This window comes from Lithobates pipiens, unplaced genomic scaffold, assembly GCF_037356315.1.
Source record: "Lithobates pipiens isolate NorthernLeopardFrog02 unplaced genomic scaffold, aLitPip1_a1.2 Scaffold_8, whole genome shotgun sequence".
Lineage (NCBI taxonomy): Eukaryota > Metazoa > Chordata > Amphibia > Anura > Ranidae > Lithobates > Lithobates pipiens.
This window is the reverse complement of record NW_027507903.1, coordinates 605,759,607-605,782,485: the sequence shown is the minus strand read 5'-3', so window position 1 is coordinate 605,782,485 and position 22,879 is coordinate 605,759,607. Positions and strand designations below refer to the sequence as shown.

Below are 22,879 nucleotides of genomic sequence, written 5' to 3'. Positions count from 1 at the left end.
TTACACTAAAATGCAATAATAATGTTCTGGGCCGCTGTCATATGACAGTGTGCCAGAACGGCCCCTCGCGCGCACCCGCGGCTGCGCCATGTTGCTAGGACGCGGCGTGCCCCCGATCTGTATAAAGAGCCGCGTGCGTGCCGATGTGCATGCCCGGCTGCTGCAATGTCAACCGGGCACCCGCGATTGCCCGATAACAGAGCAGGACGGTGGATCTGTGTGTGTAAACATACATACTCACACATCAGCACTCATTTTTGGGAAAGCGAAAATTCGTAGTAGCGTGTTTTTATATTTTTTGGGTAGAAGCCCGCACCTGCAAAGACGGTCCCTGATGAGCAATAATTTGCTTTCCTAGCCACGGTGCTAACCACTGAGCCACCACGTCGGTAATAGGCTTTTTGTGCACTGCTGATCCCTATCTTCCTGCATTGATGCTTCTGTGTGTTCTTCTGTTGTGTCTCCAGATCTCCGTGTCCTGGCCATGATGTGTGGCCCCTGGTTTGTTCTCCTCCTGATGGCCGTGCCAGCAAGCAGTTCAGCTGTCAGTGAAATCCGTAACTGTGCAGATGCTGCCCGGGAGCTGAGGGAGAGAGGTCTGGGAGGCATCCCTGGTGTCAGAACACCAATATCTGGTAGGTCTCCATGGTATATGTGCTGCTCAATGTTATCCTTCGCAGGCCTGTTTGGTACATCTGTAAAGCCTCATACACACGATCGGATTTTCCGACGGGAATTGTGTGATGACAGGCTGTTGGCGGAAAATCCGACCGTTTTTACGCTCCATCAGACAATTGTTGGCCAACTTTCCGTGGACAAATGTTGGATGGCAGGTTTATAAATTTTCCGTGGACAGTGGTCTGTTGTCGGATTTTCCGAGCGTTTGTACACAAGTCCGTGTATATATTTTTATGTGATAACACTGAAGAAATGACACTTTGCTACAATGTAAAGTAGTGAGTGTGCAGCTTGTATAACAGTGTAAATTTGCTGTCCCCTCAAAATAACTTGACGCACAGCCATTAATGTCTAAACCGCTGGCAACAAAAGTGAGTACACCCCTAAGTGAAAATGTCCAAATTGGGACAAAAGTGTCAATATTTTGTGTGGTCACCATTATTGTCCAGCACTGCTTTAACCCTCTTGGGCATGGAGTTCACCAGAGCTTCACAGGTTGCCACTGGTGTCCTCTTCCACTCCTCCATGATGACATCACAGAGCTGGTGGATGTTAGAGACCTTGCGCTCCTTCACCTTCCATTTGAGGATGCCTCACAGATGCTCAATAGGGTTTAGGTCTGGAGACATGCTTGGCCAGTCCATCGCCTTTACCCTCAGCTTCTTTAGCAAAGCAGTGGTTGTCTTGGAGGTGTGTTTGGGGTGGTTATCATGTTTGAATACTACTCTGCGGCCCAGTCTCTGAAGGGAGGGGATCATGCTCGGCTTCAGTATGTCACAGTACATGTTGGCATTCATGGTTCCCTCAATGAACTGTAGCTCCCCAGTGCCGGCAGCACTCATGTAGCCCCAGACCATGACACTCCCACCACCATGCTTGACTGTAGGCAAGACACACTTGTCTTTGTACTCCTCACCTGGTTGCTGCCACACACGCTTGATCCCATCTGAACCAGATAAGTTTATCTTGGTCTCATCAGACCACAGGACATGGTTCCAGTAATCCATGTCCTTAGTCTGCTTGTCTTCAGCAAACTGTTTGCGGTCTTTCTTGTGCATCATCTTTAGAAGAGTCTTCCTTCTGGAATGACAGCCATGCTGTCACGTACCTGGTGGTTTTGAGCCTGAATTGCAGAGAGAGACCTCCCCTACGGCTCCCTGGAATGGGGACAGAGGGCACAGGAGTGAGGAGTGGTATGGGTGCCTGGCAGAATCAACAGTTAGTTTCAGAAGTCCAGGAATCACTTGCAGAAACAGGGAACTGGAACTGGAGAGTAGACTGGAACCGAAGTGCTGGACTGGAACCAGGAACTAACAGCAGGCACATAGGCTGGAGACCGGAGTGCTGGACTGGAACCAGGAATCAGCAGCAGGCAGGATCACCAGAGAGAGATCAGGCAGGCCGGGTTGGATATCAGATGGACAGCAGAGGTACCAGGGAACAGGCTGAAGAATAGTCAGGCAGGCCAGTGGTCAGGTATTAAGCGGACAGCAGAGGTACCAGGGATCAGGCAGAAGAATGGTCTTGGCAAGCCGAAGGTCAGATGCAGGCGGATGGTAGGAAAGGTCACAGGTAGCTGGGTCTTTTAACAGGTAAGTCTCAGGTCAGATCAGGTAAAGCACACAGAACGCTGTAGAGCAGACAGCGGGGACCGTCTGTGACAGAAAGGCTTAAATAGCCCGCCTGGCGCCAACAAAGGCGTGCGCAGATGCACACGCGAATGTGCGCCAGAGAGCCTGGAGAGCCGATTACTGGCAGGATCTTCCTGACACATGCAGACCAATTTGATGCAGTGTGCGGCGTATGGTCTGAGCACTGACAGGCTGACCCCCCACCCCTTCAACCTCTGCAGCAATGCTGGCAGCAATCGTATGTCTATTTCCCAAAGACAACCTCTGAATATGACGCTGAGTACGTGCACTCACACTTCTTTGGTGGACCATGTCGAGGCATGTTATGAGTGGAACCTGTCCTGTTAAACCGCTGTATGGTCTTGGTCACCGTGTTGCTTCTCAGTTTCAGGGTCTTGGCAATCTTCTTATAGCCTAAACCATCTTTATGTAGAGCAACAATTCTTTTTTTCAGACCCCCAGAGAGTTCTTTGCCATGAGGTGCCATGTTGAGATATTTAGAGCGATAACACCAAATTTAACACACCTGCTTCCCATTTACACCTGAGATCTTGTAACCCTAACAAGTCACATTACACCAGGGAGGGAAAATGGCTAATTGGGCCCAATTTGCACATTTTCACTTAGGGGTGTACTCACTTTTGTTGCCAGCAGTTTAGACATTAATGGCTGTGTGGAGTTATTTTGAGGGGACAGCAAATTGACACTGTTATACAAGCTGTACACTCACTACTTTACATTGTAGCAAAATGTCATTTCTTCAGTGTCACATGAAAAGAATAAAATATTTACAAAAATGCGAGGGGTGTACTAACTTTTGTGAGATACTGTAGAACCGTATTTACAAGGGAATATTTTCAACCATCAAGATGACCGACCTCCGTGCGCGGCAACATCAGGTGACCCAGCTCCACCCGACATGTTTTGTCATATAGACGTCATCAGGCGCGACCCTGATGCATTTTTGATGGATTTTAATAAACCTGGATGCCATTAATACTAAACAAAGAAGTGTCTCCTGCCTATTTCTGAACTCCGCATGCTCTGAGGTCCATCTATGAGGGAGGCCCTTATTTCGAGAAGATTGTGGATACCAGGTGTTCTTGGCGATTGGGAATTGTACTAAGCGCATTTGACCGCTTTATCTATAGTGGTCCACCCCTGATGGTAAGGGTCAGTGTGTGCATTGCTGTCGGTGGAGGATGTTTCACAGCACTTCTGTTTGGAATCTGTACTTGTTGGACTCTTTTAAAACACTGCTTTCCACCTGTGTGGATGGAGCCCACTGGCTGAACAAAAGAAAACTAAACTAATCTATGGTCAGCTTTAGTTTCATTAAAGCGGGAGTCCGCCAGGAGTTCCGCCGTTTTTTTTTTTTTTTTAAAGCCAGCAGCTACAAATACTGCAGCTGCTGACTTTTAAAATAAGGACACTTACCCGCCCAGCGCGCCCGCGATGTCGGCACCCGAAGCCGATCTCTCGATCGTCTCTCGGGTGCTGCCGCCGCCATCTTGGGTATGGGAATCAGGAAGTGGAGCCTTTCGGCTTCATTTCCCGGTTCCCTACTGCGCATGCGCGAGTCGCGCTGCACAATAAGGATGGACCCGCTGCCTCTGGAATCTGTGTGTTTCCCAGCAGGCAGCGGGGAACTTTCGGAAAGTGTCGTAATCTACGCCCCTTTCCGCAGAGAGCTATCCCGGAAGTGTGTGCAGATACCTGTACTGTACAGGTACCTGCACCCCCCTCCCCCCTGAAAGGTGCCAATTGTGGCGCCGGAGGGGGGGAGGGTTCCGATGAGCGGAAGGTCCACTTTAGGGTGGACCTCCGCTTTAAGCCTCATATGGATTTGTTTCATCATTTCATTTTTTTACATTTAAATTTGAATTACTGTCTATATCCCCAGTGGAGAAATTCACACTTCTTCCTGTCCCATTGGCTCAACAGGAAGTAGGGAAATTTTCTTAACAGGGATATAAACAGCAACAAAAATCTGAAAAAGGTTGTAAACCTTCACCTATCACTATCCCAATGAAAAGTCATTTATTGTTTGGTAGAGTTAGAGTCCTACACTTAAGCTGACCACTGATGATAGTTTTTTTTTTTTTTTTTTGTTCGGATTGAAAGAAAAAAAAACGGACCCAGTTCCCCCATTTACACGCTTGATGCGGACGCAGGAATCCTCCCTGCTTTGTCATTGTATTCTTACAGCAGGGAGACTCCCCCTGCTGTCAGGATACAGAGATCGGTGCTGCAGTCTACAGCCTGCAGTGCTGATCAAGTAAGAACATATCGATAGGGTGGTTGAACAGCAGTTGATCGGTGGATCGACTTCTATATGATCATAGTGGACAAACATGGATCGAAAATTCAGCCAGTGCCTGCTTAACCCCTCCAAATTTTGATCCATGTATGGCTAACTGTAGAAAACTCACACTCCCTGCTGAACGGTTCCAAATTTCAATCCATGTATGGCTAACTTTAGCAAAACCCACACTCCCTGTTGAGTGAAGGGCACTAGATCTGACCAATAGGGGGCATGTTGGATCGCAGCAGAGATGATGCTGCTTACCCATGGTGTGTGCAGCAATCTGGCTCTGCTACATGACAGGGGGGGGCACAGATTTTTTTAACTATGACTGTAGGCTGCTTTATTACCAAAATGAATGGTAGGACTCTGGTCACTTGCCATTATACTATACAAGGAAGCTATTGTCATGGTAATATATTGGGATTTAAATGGAATTTAAAGCAGCACTAAACCCTCCAATAGTTTACAGCCAAGGAAGCTGCCATGTTGGCCTCTGTTTGATCTGCACTTGCCACGGGGCCGCACATGTGATCAGTTATGACACCAGACATTTGATAGCCTGACAGTTTGGTTGAGAAAACCAGCAGCTGTGAGTTACACTGCCTTAAAAAAGTTTTCATACCCCTTGACATTTTCCACATTTTGTCATGTTATAACCAAAAACATAAATGTGTTTTATTGGGATTTTATGTGATAGACCAACATAAATTGACACATAATTGTGAAGTGGATGGAAAATGATAAATGATATGTGAAAAGTGTGTGGTACATTTGTATGGCGCCCCCCTGAGTCAATACTTTGTAGAACCGCCTTTCACTGCAATTCCAGCTGCAAGTCTTTTTGGGGAAGTCTCTACCAGCTTTGCACATCTAGAGAGGACATTTCTGCCCATTCTTCTCTGCAAAATATCTCAAGCTTTGTCAGATTGGATGGAGAGTGTCTGTGAACAGCAATTTTCAAGTCTTGCCACAGATTCTCAATTGGATTTAGGTCTGGACTTTGACTGGGCCATTCTAACACATGAATATGCTTTGATCTAAACCACTCCATTGTAGCTCTGGCTGTATGTTTAGGGTGGTTGTCCTGCTGGAAGGAGAACCTCCACCCCCAGTCTCAAGTCTTTTGCAGACTCTAATGCAGCGTACACACGAGCGGACTTTGCATCGGGCAAAACTCCATCTGCATTTCCGACGGAAAAAATTTAGAACAGGCTCTCAATCTAAAGTCCATCGGAAATGCCGACAGAAAAAGTCAGATGGGGCATACACAGACGGTCGGAAAATCCGATGAAATGCTCCCATCTGACTTTTTCCATCGGAAATTTTGGCTGTGTGTGCGGCATAACAGGTTGTCTTCTAAGATTGCCCTGTATTTGGCTCCATCCATCCTCCCATCAACTCTGACCAGCTTCCCTGTCCCTGCTGAAGAAAAGCATCCCCACAACATGATGCTGCCACCACCATGTTTCACAGTGGGGATGGAACAGTTGACCATTGCAACCAACCCCCTTTTTCCATCTTTCAGATTAATTAATACAATTTGATGCTATGGCTTACATCTCACATTTTATGTTTATTTTTCCAAATATGGTCAATTATATTTATCTGGTTGGGAATTTTATTTTGTTGCCATGTTAGTTATATATTGGGACTTTATTTTTTTTTGTAGGCGAGCACCTGAGGATATGCCCCCAGGAGTACACATGTTGCCCGAGTGAGACGGAGCAGAGACTGAGCGAGGAGAGTGTGAGGGATCTGGCCCGTATCGTGAACGAAAGCGTCAGTTACCCAATGGGGGTATTAACTGGGGCAAGAAGAAGATTCCAGGGTGAGCTGGTACCTTTTAATATTGGTTGTTTTGTCCGGAAGCATTACCTAAAAATAAAACTCATGAAACTGCTAGTACATCAAGTTTCAATTTAAGTCGAGATGAGACGGAGAGGAAAATGCTGGTAGCTACTGCTGAGCTCCATCTAAAACTGCAATTTGCCTGACTGTCTCTGACTCCAATATTTTTTGAGTCTCTGACCTGGAACAATCATGCAGGTTAAAGTCAGAGAGAAGTCAAAATTCACTATACTATGTCCAGGCCTGTGCCCTCAGAGCTGGTCCACACCATAGGCCGTCTAGTGCATTTTTAACCGCTTCAACCCAGGAAGATTTCACCCCCTTCCTGACCAGAGCACTTTTTGCGATTCGGCACTGCGTCACTTTAACTGACAATTGCGTGGTTGTGCTACATTGCACCCAAACAAAACTGAACCTCTGCGGTTTTTATTTTTTGTGCTATAAACAAAAAAAGAGCGACAATTTTGAAAAAAACACAACATTTTTTACTTTTTGCTATAATAAATATCCCCCAAAAATATGTAAAACATTTTTTTTTACTCAGTTTTTTTACTCAGTTGGTTAAAAAAAAAAAAAAATGGCAATAAGCGCATATTGATTGGCTTGCACAAAAGTTATAGCGTCTACAAAACAGGGGATAGTTTTATGGCATTTTTATTATTTTTATTTTTTTATTAATAATGATGGCGATCTGTGATTTTTATCGTGACTGCGGATGCATCGGACACTTTTCACACTATTTTGGGACCATTGTCATTTATACAGCGATCAGTGCTATAAAAACGCACTGCTTACTGTGTAAATGACACTGGCATAATGACACTGGCAGGGAAGGGGCTAACCACTAGGGGGCGATGAAGGGGTTAAGTGTGTCCTAGGGAATAATTCTAACTGTAGGGGGGGTGGGCTACAACTCATATGACAGTGATCACTGCTCCTGATGTCACAAGGCAGAATGGGGAAATGCCTTGTTTACATAGGCACTTCCCCGTTCTGAGGCTCTGTGACACGGTCGCTGGGAGAATGGCAGATATTGAGTCCGCTGATCCCGCAGGCGCAGTCACGCTGTTCGGGGTGGGCGCGCCTGCTAGCCCGGCCAATTAAAGGTGCCGTACAGGTACGCCCATTTGCCCACCGCTGCCATTCTGACGACGTATATCAGCGTGCGTCATTCGGCAAGTGGTTACTCTGCATGAAAAATGCATGGACAGTAGTTAACATGGATTCCAATGGCATAGTTCACACCAGTGCAATGCGTTCAAGTTCAGTCAACAAAAGTAGAACATGCTGCATTTTTTATTTTTTTTGCATGGAACTGCACTGGAACGTGGCAAAACTCAGCAAAAACGCACTGGAATACGTTTTGCCTGCAATTTCTTTTGGTTGTTAGGAGCCTGTCCGCCAGCATCCTAACAGCGATGAGTCATCTCTGCTGTCATCACGGATTCACCTCTGACACTAGAATGTAAACGGGCCAGCATTAAAAATAAAAATAAAAAATAAAAACAGAATCCCCCCCCCAATCAATATCAGGCCCTTTGGGACCCCACACCAAAAAAAAAAAAAAAAAAAAAGGAACAGTTTTATAGCTGATGTTATAGCATCGCTATTCGGCTGCTAGTGGGGCACTTTTAACCCCCCGCTAGCAGCCGAGGAAAGGGTTAATAGCGCCCGAAAAGCGGCGCCGCCGAAGCGATTTGCAGGCGCTTCGGCAGCGCTGCCTATTCGTTTCAATGGGCAGGGGTGGTGGACATCGCTGAATCCAGGTCAGGTGCTACCACTGCCATTGCCGGTAAGGGAACCCGGCAGTGAAGCCTTGCGGCTTCACAGGCGGTTCCCTACTGCGCAAGCACTAAGCGCGCTGCGCTCTATTACTGACCCAGCAGCGGGGGAAGGAGGAGGAGAGGGGCTGAACTCCTGACATACCTCGCTACGGCAAGGTCCGTGGGGACAGGGTACCTGTGAAAAAAAAAAGGTGCCCTCTCCCCCCCAAAAGGTGCCAAATGGTGCACTGAAGGGAGGAGGAATCAGAAAAGCGGAAGTTTTTTAGCAGGAACATGAGGAAACACAGTTCTAATACCTCCAGCACTGAATGTATGTAATTGCAAGGGGTGCTGGGGTGTGCTGGAGGGTCTATTGATGCTGGCGGCTGTTGTCCATTGTCATAAGGGGGGAGGGGTGTGTCTATTATTTCTGGAGAAGTCTACTGTTGTGGGAGGGGGGTCTTGTCTTGCTGGGAGGGATCTACTATTGAGGGAGAGGTCTATTGTCGCTGACTGCTGGAGGGTGTATTTATGCCGGCTTCTGGGAGATCTGTTGTTACTGGTGGGGATCTACTGTTGCTTGGGTAGATTTTTTGTTGTGGAAGGGTCTATTGTTGCTGGGGTGGATCTATTGTTGCTGGTGGGTATTTTATTGTGGGAGGGTCTGTTGTTGCTGGGGAGGTCTACTGTTGTGGGAGGGGTCTTATGTTACTGGCAGTGATCTACTGTTGAGGAAAGGGTCTATTGTTTCTGGTTGCTGAGAGGTCTATTGTTGCTGGTGGGGATCTATTGTTGCTTGGTAGATTTTTTGTTGTGGAAGGGTCTATTTTTGCCGGGCTGGATCTATTGTTGCTGGTGGGTATTTTGTTGCTGGGGGGGTCTACTGTTGTGGGAGGGGGTCTTATGTTGCTGGCAGGTATCTACTGTTGAGGGAAGGGTCTATTGTTTCTGGCTGCTGGAGGGTCTAATGATGCTGATTGCTGAGAGATCTATTGTTTCTGGGAAGTTTTTTGTTGTAGGAGGGTCTATTGTTACTAGGGGGTGGGGGTATACTGTTGCTGGCTGCACAGGATCTATTTTACTGCTTTTCTTGTTAACATTAACAAATTGCATACAAATTATTTAGCACCAAAAAATGATACTTGGCTCTCTGTTCTCTAAAGAGGGTGGTACTCAGATATGAATATGGGGTGGAACCTAGGGACAGTGCTCAGAGGTTGGTAGGGGGCAGAACCAATGTACGGTGCTCAGAGGTGGTTAGGGGGTGGAACCAGGGGATGGTGCTCAAAGGTGGTTAGGGAGTAGAACCTGGGGACATTGCTCAGAGGTGGTTAGGGAGTAGAACCAGGGGACGGTCTTTCGAGGTGGTTAGGGGGTAGAACCAGGGGACAGTCCTTCGAGGTGGTTAGGGGGTAGAACCAGGGGACGGTGCTCAGAGGTGGTTAGGGAGTAGAACCAGGGGACGGTGCTCAGAGGTGGTTAGGGGGTAGAAGCAGGGGATGTGCTCAGAGGTGGTTAGAAGGTAGAACCAGGAGACGTGCTTGGAGGTGGTTAGGGTATAGAACCAGGGGATGTGCTCAGAGGTGGTTAGGAGGTAGAACCAGGGGGTGTGCTTAGAGGTGGTTAGGGGGTAGAACCAGGGGACGTGCTCAGAGGTGGTTAGGGGGTAGAACCAGGGGACGTGCTCAGAGGTGGTTAGGGGGTAGAACTAAGGGACATGCTCAGAGGTGGTTAGGGGGTAGAACCAGGGGACGTGCTCAGAGGTGGTTAGGGGGTAGAACCAGGGGACGTGCTCAGAGGTGGTTAGGGGGTAGAACCAGGGGACATGCTCAGAGGTGGTTAGGGGGTAGAACCAGGGGACATGCTCAGAGGTGGTTAGGGTATAGAACCAGGGGACATGCTCAGAGGTGGTTAAGGGGTAGAACCAGGGGACGTGCTCAGAGGTGGTTAGGGAGTAGAACCAGGGGACATGCTCAGAGGTGGTTAGGGGGTAGAACTAAGGGACATGCTCAGAGGTGGTTAGGGGGTAGAACCAGGGGACGTGCTCAGAGGTGGTTAGGGGGTAGAACTAAGGGACATGCTCAGAGGTGGTTAGGGGGTAGAACCAGGGGACATGCTCAGAGGTGGTTATTGTATAGAACCAGGGGACGTGCTCAGAGGTGGTTAAGAGGTAGAACCAGGGGACGTGCTCAGAGGTGGTTAGGGAGTAGAACCAGGGGACGTGCTCAGAGGTGGTTAGGGAGTAGAACCAGGGGACGTGCTCAGAGGTGGTTAGGGAGTAGAACCAGGGGACGTGCTCAGAGGTGGTTAGGGAGTAGAACCAGGGGACGTGCTCAGAGGTGGTTAGGGAGTAGAACCAGGGGACATGCTCAGAGGTGGTTAGGGTATAGAACCAGGGGACGTGCTCAGAGGTGGTTAAGGGGTAGAACCAGGGGACGTGCTCAGAGGTGGTTAGGGTATAGAACCAAGGGACTGTGCTTGGAGGTGGTTAGGGAATAGAACCAGGGGACGGTGCTGAGAGGTGGGTAGGGAGCAGAACCAAGAGATGGTGCTCGGAGGTGGGTAGTGGGCAGAACCAATCGACGGTGCTCAGAAGTAGAACCAGAGGACAGTGCTCAGAGGTGGTTAGGGTATAGAACCAGAGGACAGTGCTCAGAGGTGGTTAGTTGGTAGAACCAGGGGACGTGCTCAGAGGTGGTTAGGGAGTAGAACCAGGGGACGGTGCTCAGAGGTGGTTAGGGAGTAGAACCAGGGGACGGTGCTCAGAGGTGGGTAGGGGGCAGAACCAAAGATGGTGCTCGGAGGTGGGTAGTGGGCAGAACCAAGGAACGGTGCTCAGAGGTAGAACCAGAGGACAGTGCTCAGAGGTGGGTAGGGGCGGAACCAAGGGATGGTGCTTGGAGGTGGGTAGGGGTGAAACCAATAGACAGTGTTCAGAGGCGGGTAGGGGGCAGGGACAAGAGGTGACTGGGAAAGGAGGAATACCAGCACCCATTCTCTGTGAAAAAAAAGCCCTGGGTCTATGTATAAAACATTTGCTCTGTGGATGTCTTCACCACGATGTCTTAGCCACCACGAAAGTTTGCCTTATTGCTTGTAATATGAGTATCTCCAATGATCTTCAGCATCATCTGGTGGCCATAATGCGGTATTTTCCTGAAATACCGCCATTAAAAAAATGATTTTATGGCTGCTGGATGGAGCTGATAAACATCTTATCTTAGATAACCATGTTACAAACAATACAACAAATATTCGTGGTGCCCAAGCAAATGTTTTATACTTCGATCCCTTAAAGCTGAACTCCATTGCTCCATTTAGTCTACACAATTGTACAAGCTCCTCTCCTGTAGTTAAATGACTTGCTCTGATGATGAAGTGGGAAGGGAAGTAAACAAGGCAAAATATAAACAGATTCAATTCCAGCTTTTATTAAAAATGAATGGTACTTAAAAATCCGGAAGAGGCTTGATTGGACTACAGGTCTGCTATTTATTTTGCTTTGGCTCAGTACAGAGTGTAATTAGCAAATCAAATTGTGAACATTCAATGATGCGATATCTCAGAATATCCTAGTCCCTGTATTGGAGCCTGCATCCCTCTGTCTCTGATCTTCCTCGGTTGTCCCCCCTATTTGGTGTAATATATAGGGGTCTCGTTATGAACGATTCACTGGGAAATTCACCCAATGAATCCTTTACTGCTACTCAATGGCCTTTCCCTAGCATGCGACAGTCATCTTTATTTGTATATACAATAGGAAGTACAGTATATGCACCGGGTGAATGCAGCAGCAGGTGAACAGACGTTGAATGTCACATACACAGCATCCAAGAAAACTGAACTTTCAGTTTATTTTATTTTGAATCTGTTTTATCAACCGCTTAAGCCCTGGAAGATTTTACCCCCTTCCTGACCAGAGCACTTTTTGCAATTCAGCACTGCGTCATTTTAACTGATAATTGCGCGGTCGTGCGACGTGGCTCCCAAACAAAATTGACGTCCTTTTTTCCCCACAAATAGAGCTTTATTTTGGTGGTATTTGATCACCTCTGCGTTTTTTTATTTTTTGCGCTATAAACAAAAAGAGAGCATCAATTTTGAGAAAAAAAAACAATATTTTTTACTTTTTGCTATAATAAATATCACCCAAAAATATATAAAGAAAACTAAATTTTTCCTCAGTTTAGGCCGAAACGTATTCTTCTACATATTTTTGGTAAAAAAAAAAAAAAAAACGCAAAAGCATATATTGATTGGTTTGCACAAAAGTTATAGTGTCTACAAAATAGGGGATAGATTTATGGCATTTTTATTATGTTTTTTTTTATTAGTAATGGTGGCGATCTGCCATTTTTATCGTGACTGCGACATTATGGCGGACACATCAGACACTTTTGACACTATTTTGGGACCATTGCCATTTATACAGCGATCAGTGCTATAAAAATACACTGATTACTGTAAAAATGTCACTGGCAGGGAAGGGGTTAACACTAGGGGGCAATAAAGGGGTTAAATGTGTTCCCTCAGTGTGTGTTTCTAACTGTAGGGGGAGGGGACTGACCTAGAGGAAGTGACGAATCGTGGTTCCTTGCTATTAGGAACTCACAATCTGTCACTCCTCACAGAACAGAACAGGGATTTGTCACACAGGTCCTTGTTCTGCCTCTCGTGCCCATGATCGCTTGTGGCCAGCACTCATTGCGACCGCCGGCCACAAGCATCGGCACCCCCGCCAGTGCGGCGGTGCACCTGCTATCCCGATCCCGCGAGCCGACATATAGCTACAACGGCTCACTGGATCATGCCGACCTACCGTAGTATAATGACGGCGACTGGTCGGCAAGCAGGTAAACCACATTGAATAAACATAGGCAAGGATTAACATATTTCCACGGAGTGTACAAGTATATATTAGGATCGGAAAGACACTAAAAGAAGATGTATCACATAAGCTTTGTCGTGTAGATATCATCAAGGAATGTAGAAATAAGTGAAATAAACCAAGTAATGGTAAATCAAGTAACCAATAGACCAGTGGTCTCCAAACTGCGGCTCGGGTGCTCGATGTGGCCCTTTGCTTGTTTTATCCGGCCCTTGGGGCACTATTTCATTTACTGACACAATGGAGCACAATTCTCCCCATCTGACACCAACAAAGGTGCACAATTCCTCCCGATGACCCCAACAACGGGGCACAATTCTTCCTAATTACACCAGCAATGGGGCCAAATGACACCAATGATGGGCAGAATGCCTCCCAATGGGACCAATGACACCAATGATGTGGCACAATACCCCCATCTGACACCAACAAAGGTGCACAATTCCTCCCGATGACCCCAACAACGGGGCACAATTCTTCCTAATGACACCAGCAATGGGGCCAAATGACACCAATGATGGGGCAGAATGCCTCCCAATGGGACCAATGACACCAATGATGTGGCACAATACCCCCATCTGACACCAACAAAGGTGCACAATTCTTCCCGATGACTCCAACAATTGGGCACAATTCTTCCTAATGACACCAGCAATGGAGCCAAATGACACCAACGATGGGACAGAATTTCTCCCAATGAGGCCAATGGCACCATTGATGTGGCACAATTCCCCTATCTGATGCCAACAAAGAAGCATAATTCCTCCCATAGACCCCAACGATGGGGCACAATTCTTCCCAATGACACCAACAATAAGGCACAGTGACACCATCGATGGGGCGCAAATCCTCCCAGTGAGACCAATAATGGAGCCCAATGCCACCAATGAAAGGGCACAATTCCTCTCAACCACACCAATGATGGGGAAAAATTTCTCTCATTGACCCCAAAGATGGGGCATTGTTTACACCCACTTATACTGGGACATTTTCTACTTCCAATAGCCACAGTCCGGCCCCCCTGAAGTCTGAAGGGTGGTAAACTGGCCCTTTGTTTAGAAAGTTTGGAGGCCCCTGCAGTAGACCACTATAAACAGTGGTTTGGAAAACCAACACATATGGCCTGAAAGTGTGGTGAGTCTACCAGTAAGATTACTATAATCTTCAGAAGGTAAGGGAGGAGGAGTAGAAAAGGCAGAGAAATATGGAAAGAGAAAAAGAAAAGGAGAAAAAAAAAAACGGGGATGAGAAATAAAGGGAAAGTGGGGAATCGGGATAAGGTATATCAAGCTAGTCATGAGAGGGCCCAGAAGAAACAGTAGGAGTCGTATCCGCTAAAAAAAGAGTCAAAATCAGAAGAGAACCAGAAGTGTAACCAAACGGTCCACATAATTGTATGGGCCTCGCTTTTATTAGCATCCCACGCTAACATCCATTCAATATGTTCGATCCTGTCCACTTCGCAGGCCCAATCCGCTAGAGAGGGGACCACTGGTTGATGCCATGAGCTATCAATAACTGAACGCGCAGCCATCAGAAAATGGCCGATTAAGCTCTTCTTGATTTGTATGACCCCGGTAACATAGCTAGAAACGTTAAGCGAGGTTCATCGGGATATACTTTCCCATTTTGAAAGGAATGGCGGTGGGTTTGGACAATAGACCTGAATCAGTATCGGCTATATCAAGGATAGTGAATGCTCTAGTCTGTCCGACTGGAATAACAATGACTCAAAGGCTGTATGTGGGCTTGTCAAATCGTCAACGTTTGGTATTTTGTTCATAAGGTGTGTTAATTGAGTGTGTCCAAGCCAAGCCATACCGATGTATAGCCCCGCTGGGTCTACTGGGAGCAAAGAGGTACCTCCAGATACAGGGAGTGAGCTTACATTCACCTCAGGGCTGAGTCCATGACTATAATAGGAAGTTAGAACAGAATTTGGGTGCCAGTCACTTTAAGTATTTTTTAGGGCTGTGGAAATTAAAGATGAATTCCTCGATTAATCGATACATTTTTTTGATCGATCAAAATTCTTTTGATCGGTACTCACCTCTCGGCCGGCTTCCGGGTCTTCAGGGAGTTCCGGTGACATCACGGACATCGACGTCACCAGACTCCTACCCCCTTCCCCAAGTGCCTCCGTCTACTAACGAAGGGAAGGGGGGAGGAGCTACACATGACGTCACCAGCTGCCCTACAGAACGAACGCGATTGTCGGCTTTACATGCTGTGTTTTTATCATCTTTATGTGAGTAGTTTGTGTTTGAACACAAAAATGAAATCTTATACTTAAGCGGTGAGCACTTCGATCTTTTCTACCCATGACCTGGCATCCTTGCTGAGATCTAAGGAGACGTGAGAGAAGTTTATGGTCCGTGTTAACCCTTTTGATACCCGCTTGCATGACCACCTGTTTGCACAGGGGTCCATGCCATAAGGTGAGAGTGATTAGTTAGACCGGAGGTGGAGGGATTGCCGCGCTACTGTGGAAAAAAAAATGACTTATGTCAGTGCTACAGTTTGAATTTAAAACTTATTTGTGTGAACTGTGAAGTTAAGTCATGGATTGTGGAAACTAACTAGTGTCGGGTGATTGTATATAGTGTATACCACATTTACCACTGACTAATGCAGAGTTGCAAAGGAAGGAGATCAGCTAAAAGTAGTTGGATCTGTATGTGCGTTATAACTAATCAAAATTAGTCGATTAATTGATTTAAAAAAAAAAACGAATAATCCCACCCGAAAATTTTAATCAGTAACAGCCTAAGGCCGCGTACACACGCGCGGACTGTTCGCCCAACCTTGTTCGGCAAACAGTTTGGGCAAACAGTCCGCTCAAAATTTGCATGAGCGGACTTGCCCACACACGAGCGGACTGTTTGACGAACAAGGTTGGGCAAACAGTTCGCTCAACTTTTGAAATGAACGGACTCGCCCACGTAAGGCGGAGGCAAATCCGCCCATTTCGAGCGCGTGTACAGGTAGGCGGGGCCCGCGAAGGAGACGTCGCGGGCTCCGCCGCCTGGAATGGGCTTAAAGGGGAACCCCAACGCCGAAAAAAATCGGCGTGGGGGTTCCCCCCAAGTCCACACCAGACCCTTGTCCGAGCACGCTACCCGGCCGGCCAGGAAAGGGGGGCGAGCGAGCGCGCCCCCCCTCCTGAGCCGTACCAGGCCGCGTGCCCTCAACATGGGGGGTGCCTTGGGGAAGGGGGGGCCGCGCGGCCCCCCCACCCCAAAGCACCTTGTCCCCATGTTGATGAGGACAAGGGCCTCTTCCCGACAACCCTGGCCGTTGGTTGTCGGGGTCTGCGGGCGGGGGGCTTATCGGAATCCGGGAGCCCCCTTTAAGAAGGGGGCCCCGGATACCGGCCCCCCACCCTATGTGAATGAGTATGGGGTACAATGTACCCCTACCCATTCACCTGTGAAATAAAGTACAAAAAAAAACACAACACAGGGGAAAAAAATATTTTATTGCACAGCCGGGGGTCTTCCGTCTTCGGGGGTCTTCTCGCCGGACTCCTCCGCTATGTGTGTGTAGCTCTTTTGCTAGCGGAGGAGTCCGGCTTTCTTCCTCCCCGCCGCCGGCCTCTTCTCCCGACTTCGGGGGTCTTGTCCCCCTCTTCGGTTCTTCTGCCGGGCCACCGCGCCTGGTCCGGTGGCCCGGTCTTCTGTCGCCGTCTTCCGTTCTTCTGTCGCCGCCTTCGGTTCTTCTGCCGGGCCACCGCGCCTTCTTGTAGCTCTTTTACAGGCGGTGGCCCGGTCTTCTGTCGCCGCCGCCGCCTTCCGCTCTTGTTCTTCTTGTTCTTCTTGTTCTTCTTCTTCTCCTGGAGATGTTGACTCGACGAGCTCTCCGGCCGGAATGCCAGGGACACGCTCCGCTGCCACTTATATAGTGACAATGGGGCGGTGTCACATGGTATATGTCACATGGGTTGGTCACATGGTGACCCCGCCCCCTTACGATGTCATAGTCCCCATGTGACATCAACCCATGTGACCAACCCATGTGACATATACCATGTGACACCGCCCCATTGTCACTATATAAGTGGCAGCGGAGCGTGTCCCTGGCATTCCGGCCGGAGAGCTCGTCGAGTCAACATATCCAGGAGAAGAAGAAGAACAAGAAGAACAAGAAGAACAAGAGCGGAAGGCGGCGGCGGCGACAGAAGACCGGGCCACCGCCTGTAAAAGAGCTACAAGAAGGCGCGGTGGCCCGGCAGAAGAACCGAAGAGGGGGACAAGACCCCCGAAGTCGGGAGAAGAGGCCGGCGGCGGGGAGGAAGAAAGCCGGACTCCTCCGCTAGCAAAAGAGCTACACACACATAGCGGAGGAGTCCGGCGAGAAGACCCCCGAAGACGGAAGACCCCCGGCTGTGCAATAAAATATTTTTTTCCCCTGTGTTGTGTTTTTTTTTGTACTTTATTTCACAGGTGAATGGGTAGGGGTACATTGTACCCCATACTCATTCACATAGGGTGGGGGGCCGGTATCCGGGGCCCCTTCTTAAAGGGGGCTCCCGGATTCCGATAAGCCCCCCGCCCGCATACCCCGACAACCAACGGCCAGGGTTGTCGGGAAGAGGCCCTTGTCCTCATCAACATGGGGACAAGGTGCTTTGGGGTGGGGGGGCCGCGCGGCCCCCCCTTCCCCAAGGCACCCCCCATGTTGAGGGCACGCGGCCTGGTACGGCTCAGGAGGGGGGGCGCGCTCGCTCGCCCCCCCTTCCTGGCCGGCCGGGTAGCGTGCTCGGACAAGGGTCTGGTGTGGACTTGGGGGGAACCCCCACGCCGATTTTTTTCGGCGTTGGGGTTCCCCTTTAAGCCCATTCCAGGCGGCGGAGCCCGCGACGTCTCCTTCGCGGGCCCCGCCTACCTGTACACGCGCTCGAAATGGGCGGACTTTCCGAGCGGGAACAGTCCGCTCATTTCGAAAGTACAGCGGACAGGCCCACACACGGGCGGACTGTTCGCTCAAACACAGTTTCAGCGGACAGTTTTTCGGAATTTCCGAAAGACTTTGTCCGTCCAACTGTCCGCTGAAACTGTCCGCTGAAAGCCCACACACGAGCGGACTGTCCGCCCAAACACTGTTCAGCGGACAAGGTTGGGCGAACAGTCCGCCCGTGTGTACGCGGCCTTAGTATTTTTCAATGCTTTCGTGAGAACTTGAGAGGAGTAGTAGGAGAGAGGGTTAGGGGAGGTTTCATATACCCTTTTAGCAGATCACTTACAGACTCCTTGGATCCAAAGGCAAAACAGCTTTCTTTTAGAAGATTTTGGCTACCTGGATAGGTCTCTTACACAGACCTAGCAGCTGGTATAATGTCTGGATAAGTCCCTCTCATAGACTTAGCAGCCAGTAGAACTTCTGGATAAGTACCTCTCACAGACTTAGCAGCCAGGAGCTAGTTACCTTGTTTAGATTGTAGAACAGATTGACAGTACCAGAACCTTTAAGCCGACCCGGCTATACTGTAAGGCTAGTTTAGATATAGGTGCGTCCTCCAAACGAGTCACCAGGCCCTCCTGAGAGACCAGCCTTCATCCTGGCTCTCTCCAGCAAGGGTCCTCCCCTGGATCTCCTCTGCTTGGCTCAGCTTCTTCCACATGGGCAAGACAGCCTAAGGACCTCCTCAGAATTAGTAGGCCTACTTTCAGAATTTATAGAAACACATCCTCAGGCCAGGAAGGCCTCAAGGTAACAATGTGATTAAGAGCACATGGCCTCTGTCCAATAAATACCCTTTCCCAGAATGTACAGCGGCCAGGAACCTCCTTCTGGGCTGTTTCCCGAAAAAGAATATTCATTACAGCTCAACCTAGTTCTAATTCTCATACTGTCCTGTGTTACCAGTGACACCTGCTGGCAACAGTGAGAAATGCACAACTCAGTCAAGTTTAGACTAGAACCAACTGTACAATTAAATCTGGACAGTTTTCAGTCAAAAACTAAATTTACAGTATAATCCCATTTTTAGGAACAGGGGGCTACACTGAACTTTCAGTTTATACCAGCTAAATATATTCCAGGTATATAAAAAAAAGGGGGGGGGGGGGGTATGCACGGTCTTACAGTTCATTTACTTTACAAAGCAGCCACATCCAGAGTAGAAAAGCAGGTCCCCTGGCAGAATGCCCTTGACCCTTGCTCACTATGTGAAGCAGTATGGGGTTATGAGTCTTACGGCAGTCACACTGCTGAACCACTTCCCGCCCGGCCTATAGCAGAATGATAGCCGGGGCGGTGGTTCAGTTATCCTGACTGGGTGTCATATGACATCCTGCAGGTTAACAGGCACCGTGTGCCCTTGGGGGTAGCGCATTGCGATGATCGGTGGTGCAGTGTGTCAGTCTGACACACCCCTAAACCGATCTTGGTAAAGAGCCTCCAATCACGGCTGATCAGGATGTAAACAGAAAAAGCCGTTGATCAGCTTTTCCTGACAGATGCGAGTAGAGGAGTGCCGATTGGCGGCTCTCCTGACGGGGGGGTCAGCACAGCCCCCCTCCTGGATGCCCACACTGGACAACCAGGAAAGCCGTCAGGACCACCAGGAAAACCCCCAGCATGTGGATGGCCAGGTATATACACCATGGCCATCCACATATAAGAAAAAATGCCCAATACATGCCAACCAGTGCCCACAAATGGGCACTGACTGGCACCATTACAGAAATAAAAAATAAGTGATGCCCAGCAATGCCATCCACCAGTGTAACCAGTGCCATCCATCAGTGTCCCTCAGTGCCACCTATCAGTGACCATCAGTGGTACCCATCAGTGTCGCCTATGAGTGCCCATCAGTGCCGCATACCAGTGCCACCGATCAGTGCCCATCAGTGCTGCCTATCAGAGCCCATCATCAGTGCTACCTCATTGGTGCCACCTCATCGGTGCCGCCTTATCAGTGCCCGTTAGTGCAGCCATATCGGTGCCCATCATTGAAGAAGAAAACTTACTTATTTACAAAAAAATTTAAGTTAAACAAAGAAAAACATTTTTTTTTTTTCAAAATGTTGGGTCTTTTTTTGTTGCGCAAAAAAATAAAAATCGCAGAGGTGATCAAATACCACCAAAAGAAAGCTCTATTTGTGGGAACAAAATTATAAAAAAACTTGTTTGGGTGCAGTGTAGCATGACTGCACAATTGTCATTCAAATTGCGACAGCGCTGAAAGCTGAAATTGGCCTGGGCAGGAAGGTGTATAAGTGCCCGGTATTGACGTGATTGAAAAAAAAAAAGGCACATTGATAAAGCACAGCAATATGCATTACAAATGCGATAAATACTCAGGTTTCTGAGGCCTGCAGAGCCTTATTAAAACTGTAAAAGAGAACACAAAAGCAACGGGGAGAGTCCGGTCACACGACCTGCCAAAGTCACATAACTGGCCTTTTCTCCAGTTGTGAGTTCTATATTAACCGGTTCCCGGCCGGCTCACGTAGATATACTGCGGCAGGATGGCTCTCCTGGGCTCCAACCCGTATATATATGGCTTTGCCCAGGAAGGCCGCCAGAGGGCACGCAAGCGCCGCCGGAGGACCACACGCACTGCACAGCGGGATCGCCGTCGGCCGCACACAATCGCATGCAAGAGAGCCAGCACGGGGATTTGTGTGTGTAAACACACAAATCCCTGTGCTGTCAGAAGAGAGGAGACAGATTGTGAGTTCATACAAAGTAGGAACCAGGATCTGTCATCTCTCCTATTTAGTCCCATCCCCATACAGTTAGAACACACAGGAAGGAACACACAATTAACCCCTTGATCGCCCCCTAGTGTTAACCCCTTCCCTGTCAGTAACATTTATACAGTAATCAGTGCATTTTTACAGCACTGATCGCTCTATAAATGTCAATGGTCCCAAAAATGTGTCAAAAGTGTCCGATCTGTCTTTCGCAATTTCGCAATACTGCTAAAAATCGCTGATCACCTCTATTACTAGTAATAAAAAATAATAATAATAAAAACATCTTAAAAAGTGCCATTAATCTTTCCCATAGTTTGTAGATGCCTATTGCGATTTTTTTTTTTAACCAAAAATATGTAGAAGAATACATATTGGCCTAAACTGATGAAGACATTTTTATTTATTTTTTTTAATTTGGGGGATATTTATTATAGCAAAACGTAATATATATATTTATTTATTTTTCAAAATTTTCGCTCTTTTTTTGTTTATAGCGCAAAAAATAAAAAACTGCAGAGATGATAAAATACCATCAAAAGGAAGCTGTATTTGTGGGGAAAAAAGGACGCAAATTTCGTTTGGGTACAGCATCGCACGATCACGAAAATGTCAGTTTAAAGCGACGCAGTGCCAAATTGTAAAAAGTGCTCTGGTCAGGAAGGGGGTACAATCTTCCGGGGCTGAAGTGGTTAAACAGAGAGAGAACTCCAACTTCACAATGCACCGTGCATTTTATGAGTGGGCTGCAAAATGCAGGCCCTGATGTGGATTCATTTTGTGATGTATAGCAGAGAATGGATAAAAATATTTGCCATCAGTTCTACATCAGCCCCTATAGTAGCATGATAAATCTGATATTTTGGGGGCAACACAGTGACTTAGCGGTTAGTCCAATAATGCCTTGCAGCACTGGGGTCCTCAGTTTGAGTCCTACTTAGGACACTATCTGCATGGCTTTTGCATGTGCTAGCGTGGGTTTCCTCTGGATACTCTAGTTTCCTCCTATGCTCCAAAGACATGCTGGGTTATAGGTCTAAAATTGGCCCTAGCGTGATACTCTTCTGAGCTCGCCCTAGATGGCTGCTTTACAAACCACTAACAGCAGATAAAGCATTTTGAGTCCCTTAGTGAAAAAAGCGCTATAGAAATCTAGAAAAGTATTACATTAATATCACATTCACATACCTCCCAACTTTTTGAGATGGGAATGAGGGACACCTATCAGCAAACGTATGCAGGTATAGGACACACCCCTTGTCACGCCCCTTTAAAGGAGAATTGTACAAAAAAACAAGATTGGTTAAACCCACAAGTGCTTTTTTACCACTACTATTCCTTTATATTGGCTTTTGGAATTTACGAATGCAGCAATTTAGAAATTGAATGAAAGGTTTAGACCTGGAAAACACTTTTTGATAGATAAAAAGTACATTTTATATACAGCTATATGGATCAGACCAAAATGAGGGACAAATGAGGAGGAATGAGGGACAGAGGGACATTGCTCCAAATCAGGGACAGTCCCTTGAAATCAGGGACAGTTGGGAGCTATGCATTCATTACATGTGATCAATGCCTGCACAACAAACATGACATATGTTCTGCTTATGTGTTGCAGAGTTCTTCCTCGCACTCCTTGACTCTTCCGAGCATTCCCTCTCCACCATGTTCGTGCTTTCCTATGGACACCTGTACTCCCAGAATGCCGTTCTCTTCAGTACTCTCTTCTCGGAGCTGCGTGCTTTCTACATGGGGGGAGGAGCCCCCAGATTGGCTGAGGCTCTCTCCGAATTCTGGGTCGGACTGCTGGAGCGCATGCTCCGTCTCCTGCTTCCTCATTACCAGCTGAATGCCGACTACATGGAGTGTGCGATGCGCCACGCCGAGGAGCGCAGCCCCTTTGGCGAAACTCCAAGAAGACTTCGACTACAGGTTTGGTAGCTTCCTAACTGCACAGAGGTTCCATTACTAAATGACATAATACTGACACAGACTTATTAATGGATGCATTCATTTTGTTTAAGTCAGAATGCTCCTTGCAGATAAAGTTAGAGCTGTGG

At 47.8% G+C, this 22,879-nt stretch overlaps 1 protein-coding gene across 1 annotated transcript in view; it reads left to right on the top strand.

Annotated features, from left to right (window-relative positions):
- The window catches only part of GPC2 (glypican 2), a 58,941-nt gene that overhangs the window by 6,033 nt on the left and 30,029 nt on the right, over positions 1-22,879 (top strand). The window contains exons 2-4 of the mRNA XM_077470581.1: positions 468-635; positions 6,287-6,445; positions 22,438-22,751. Of these exons, the coding sequence (XP_077326707.1) occupies positions 485-635; positions 6,287-6,445; positions 22,438-22,751 (624 nt within the window). The 5' untranslated portion in view covers positions 468-484. The remainder of the gene's footprint in view (positions 1-467; positions 636-6,286; positions 6,446-22,437; positions 22,752-22,879) is intronic.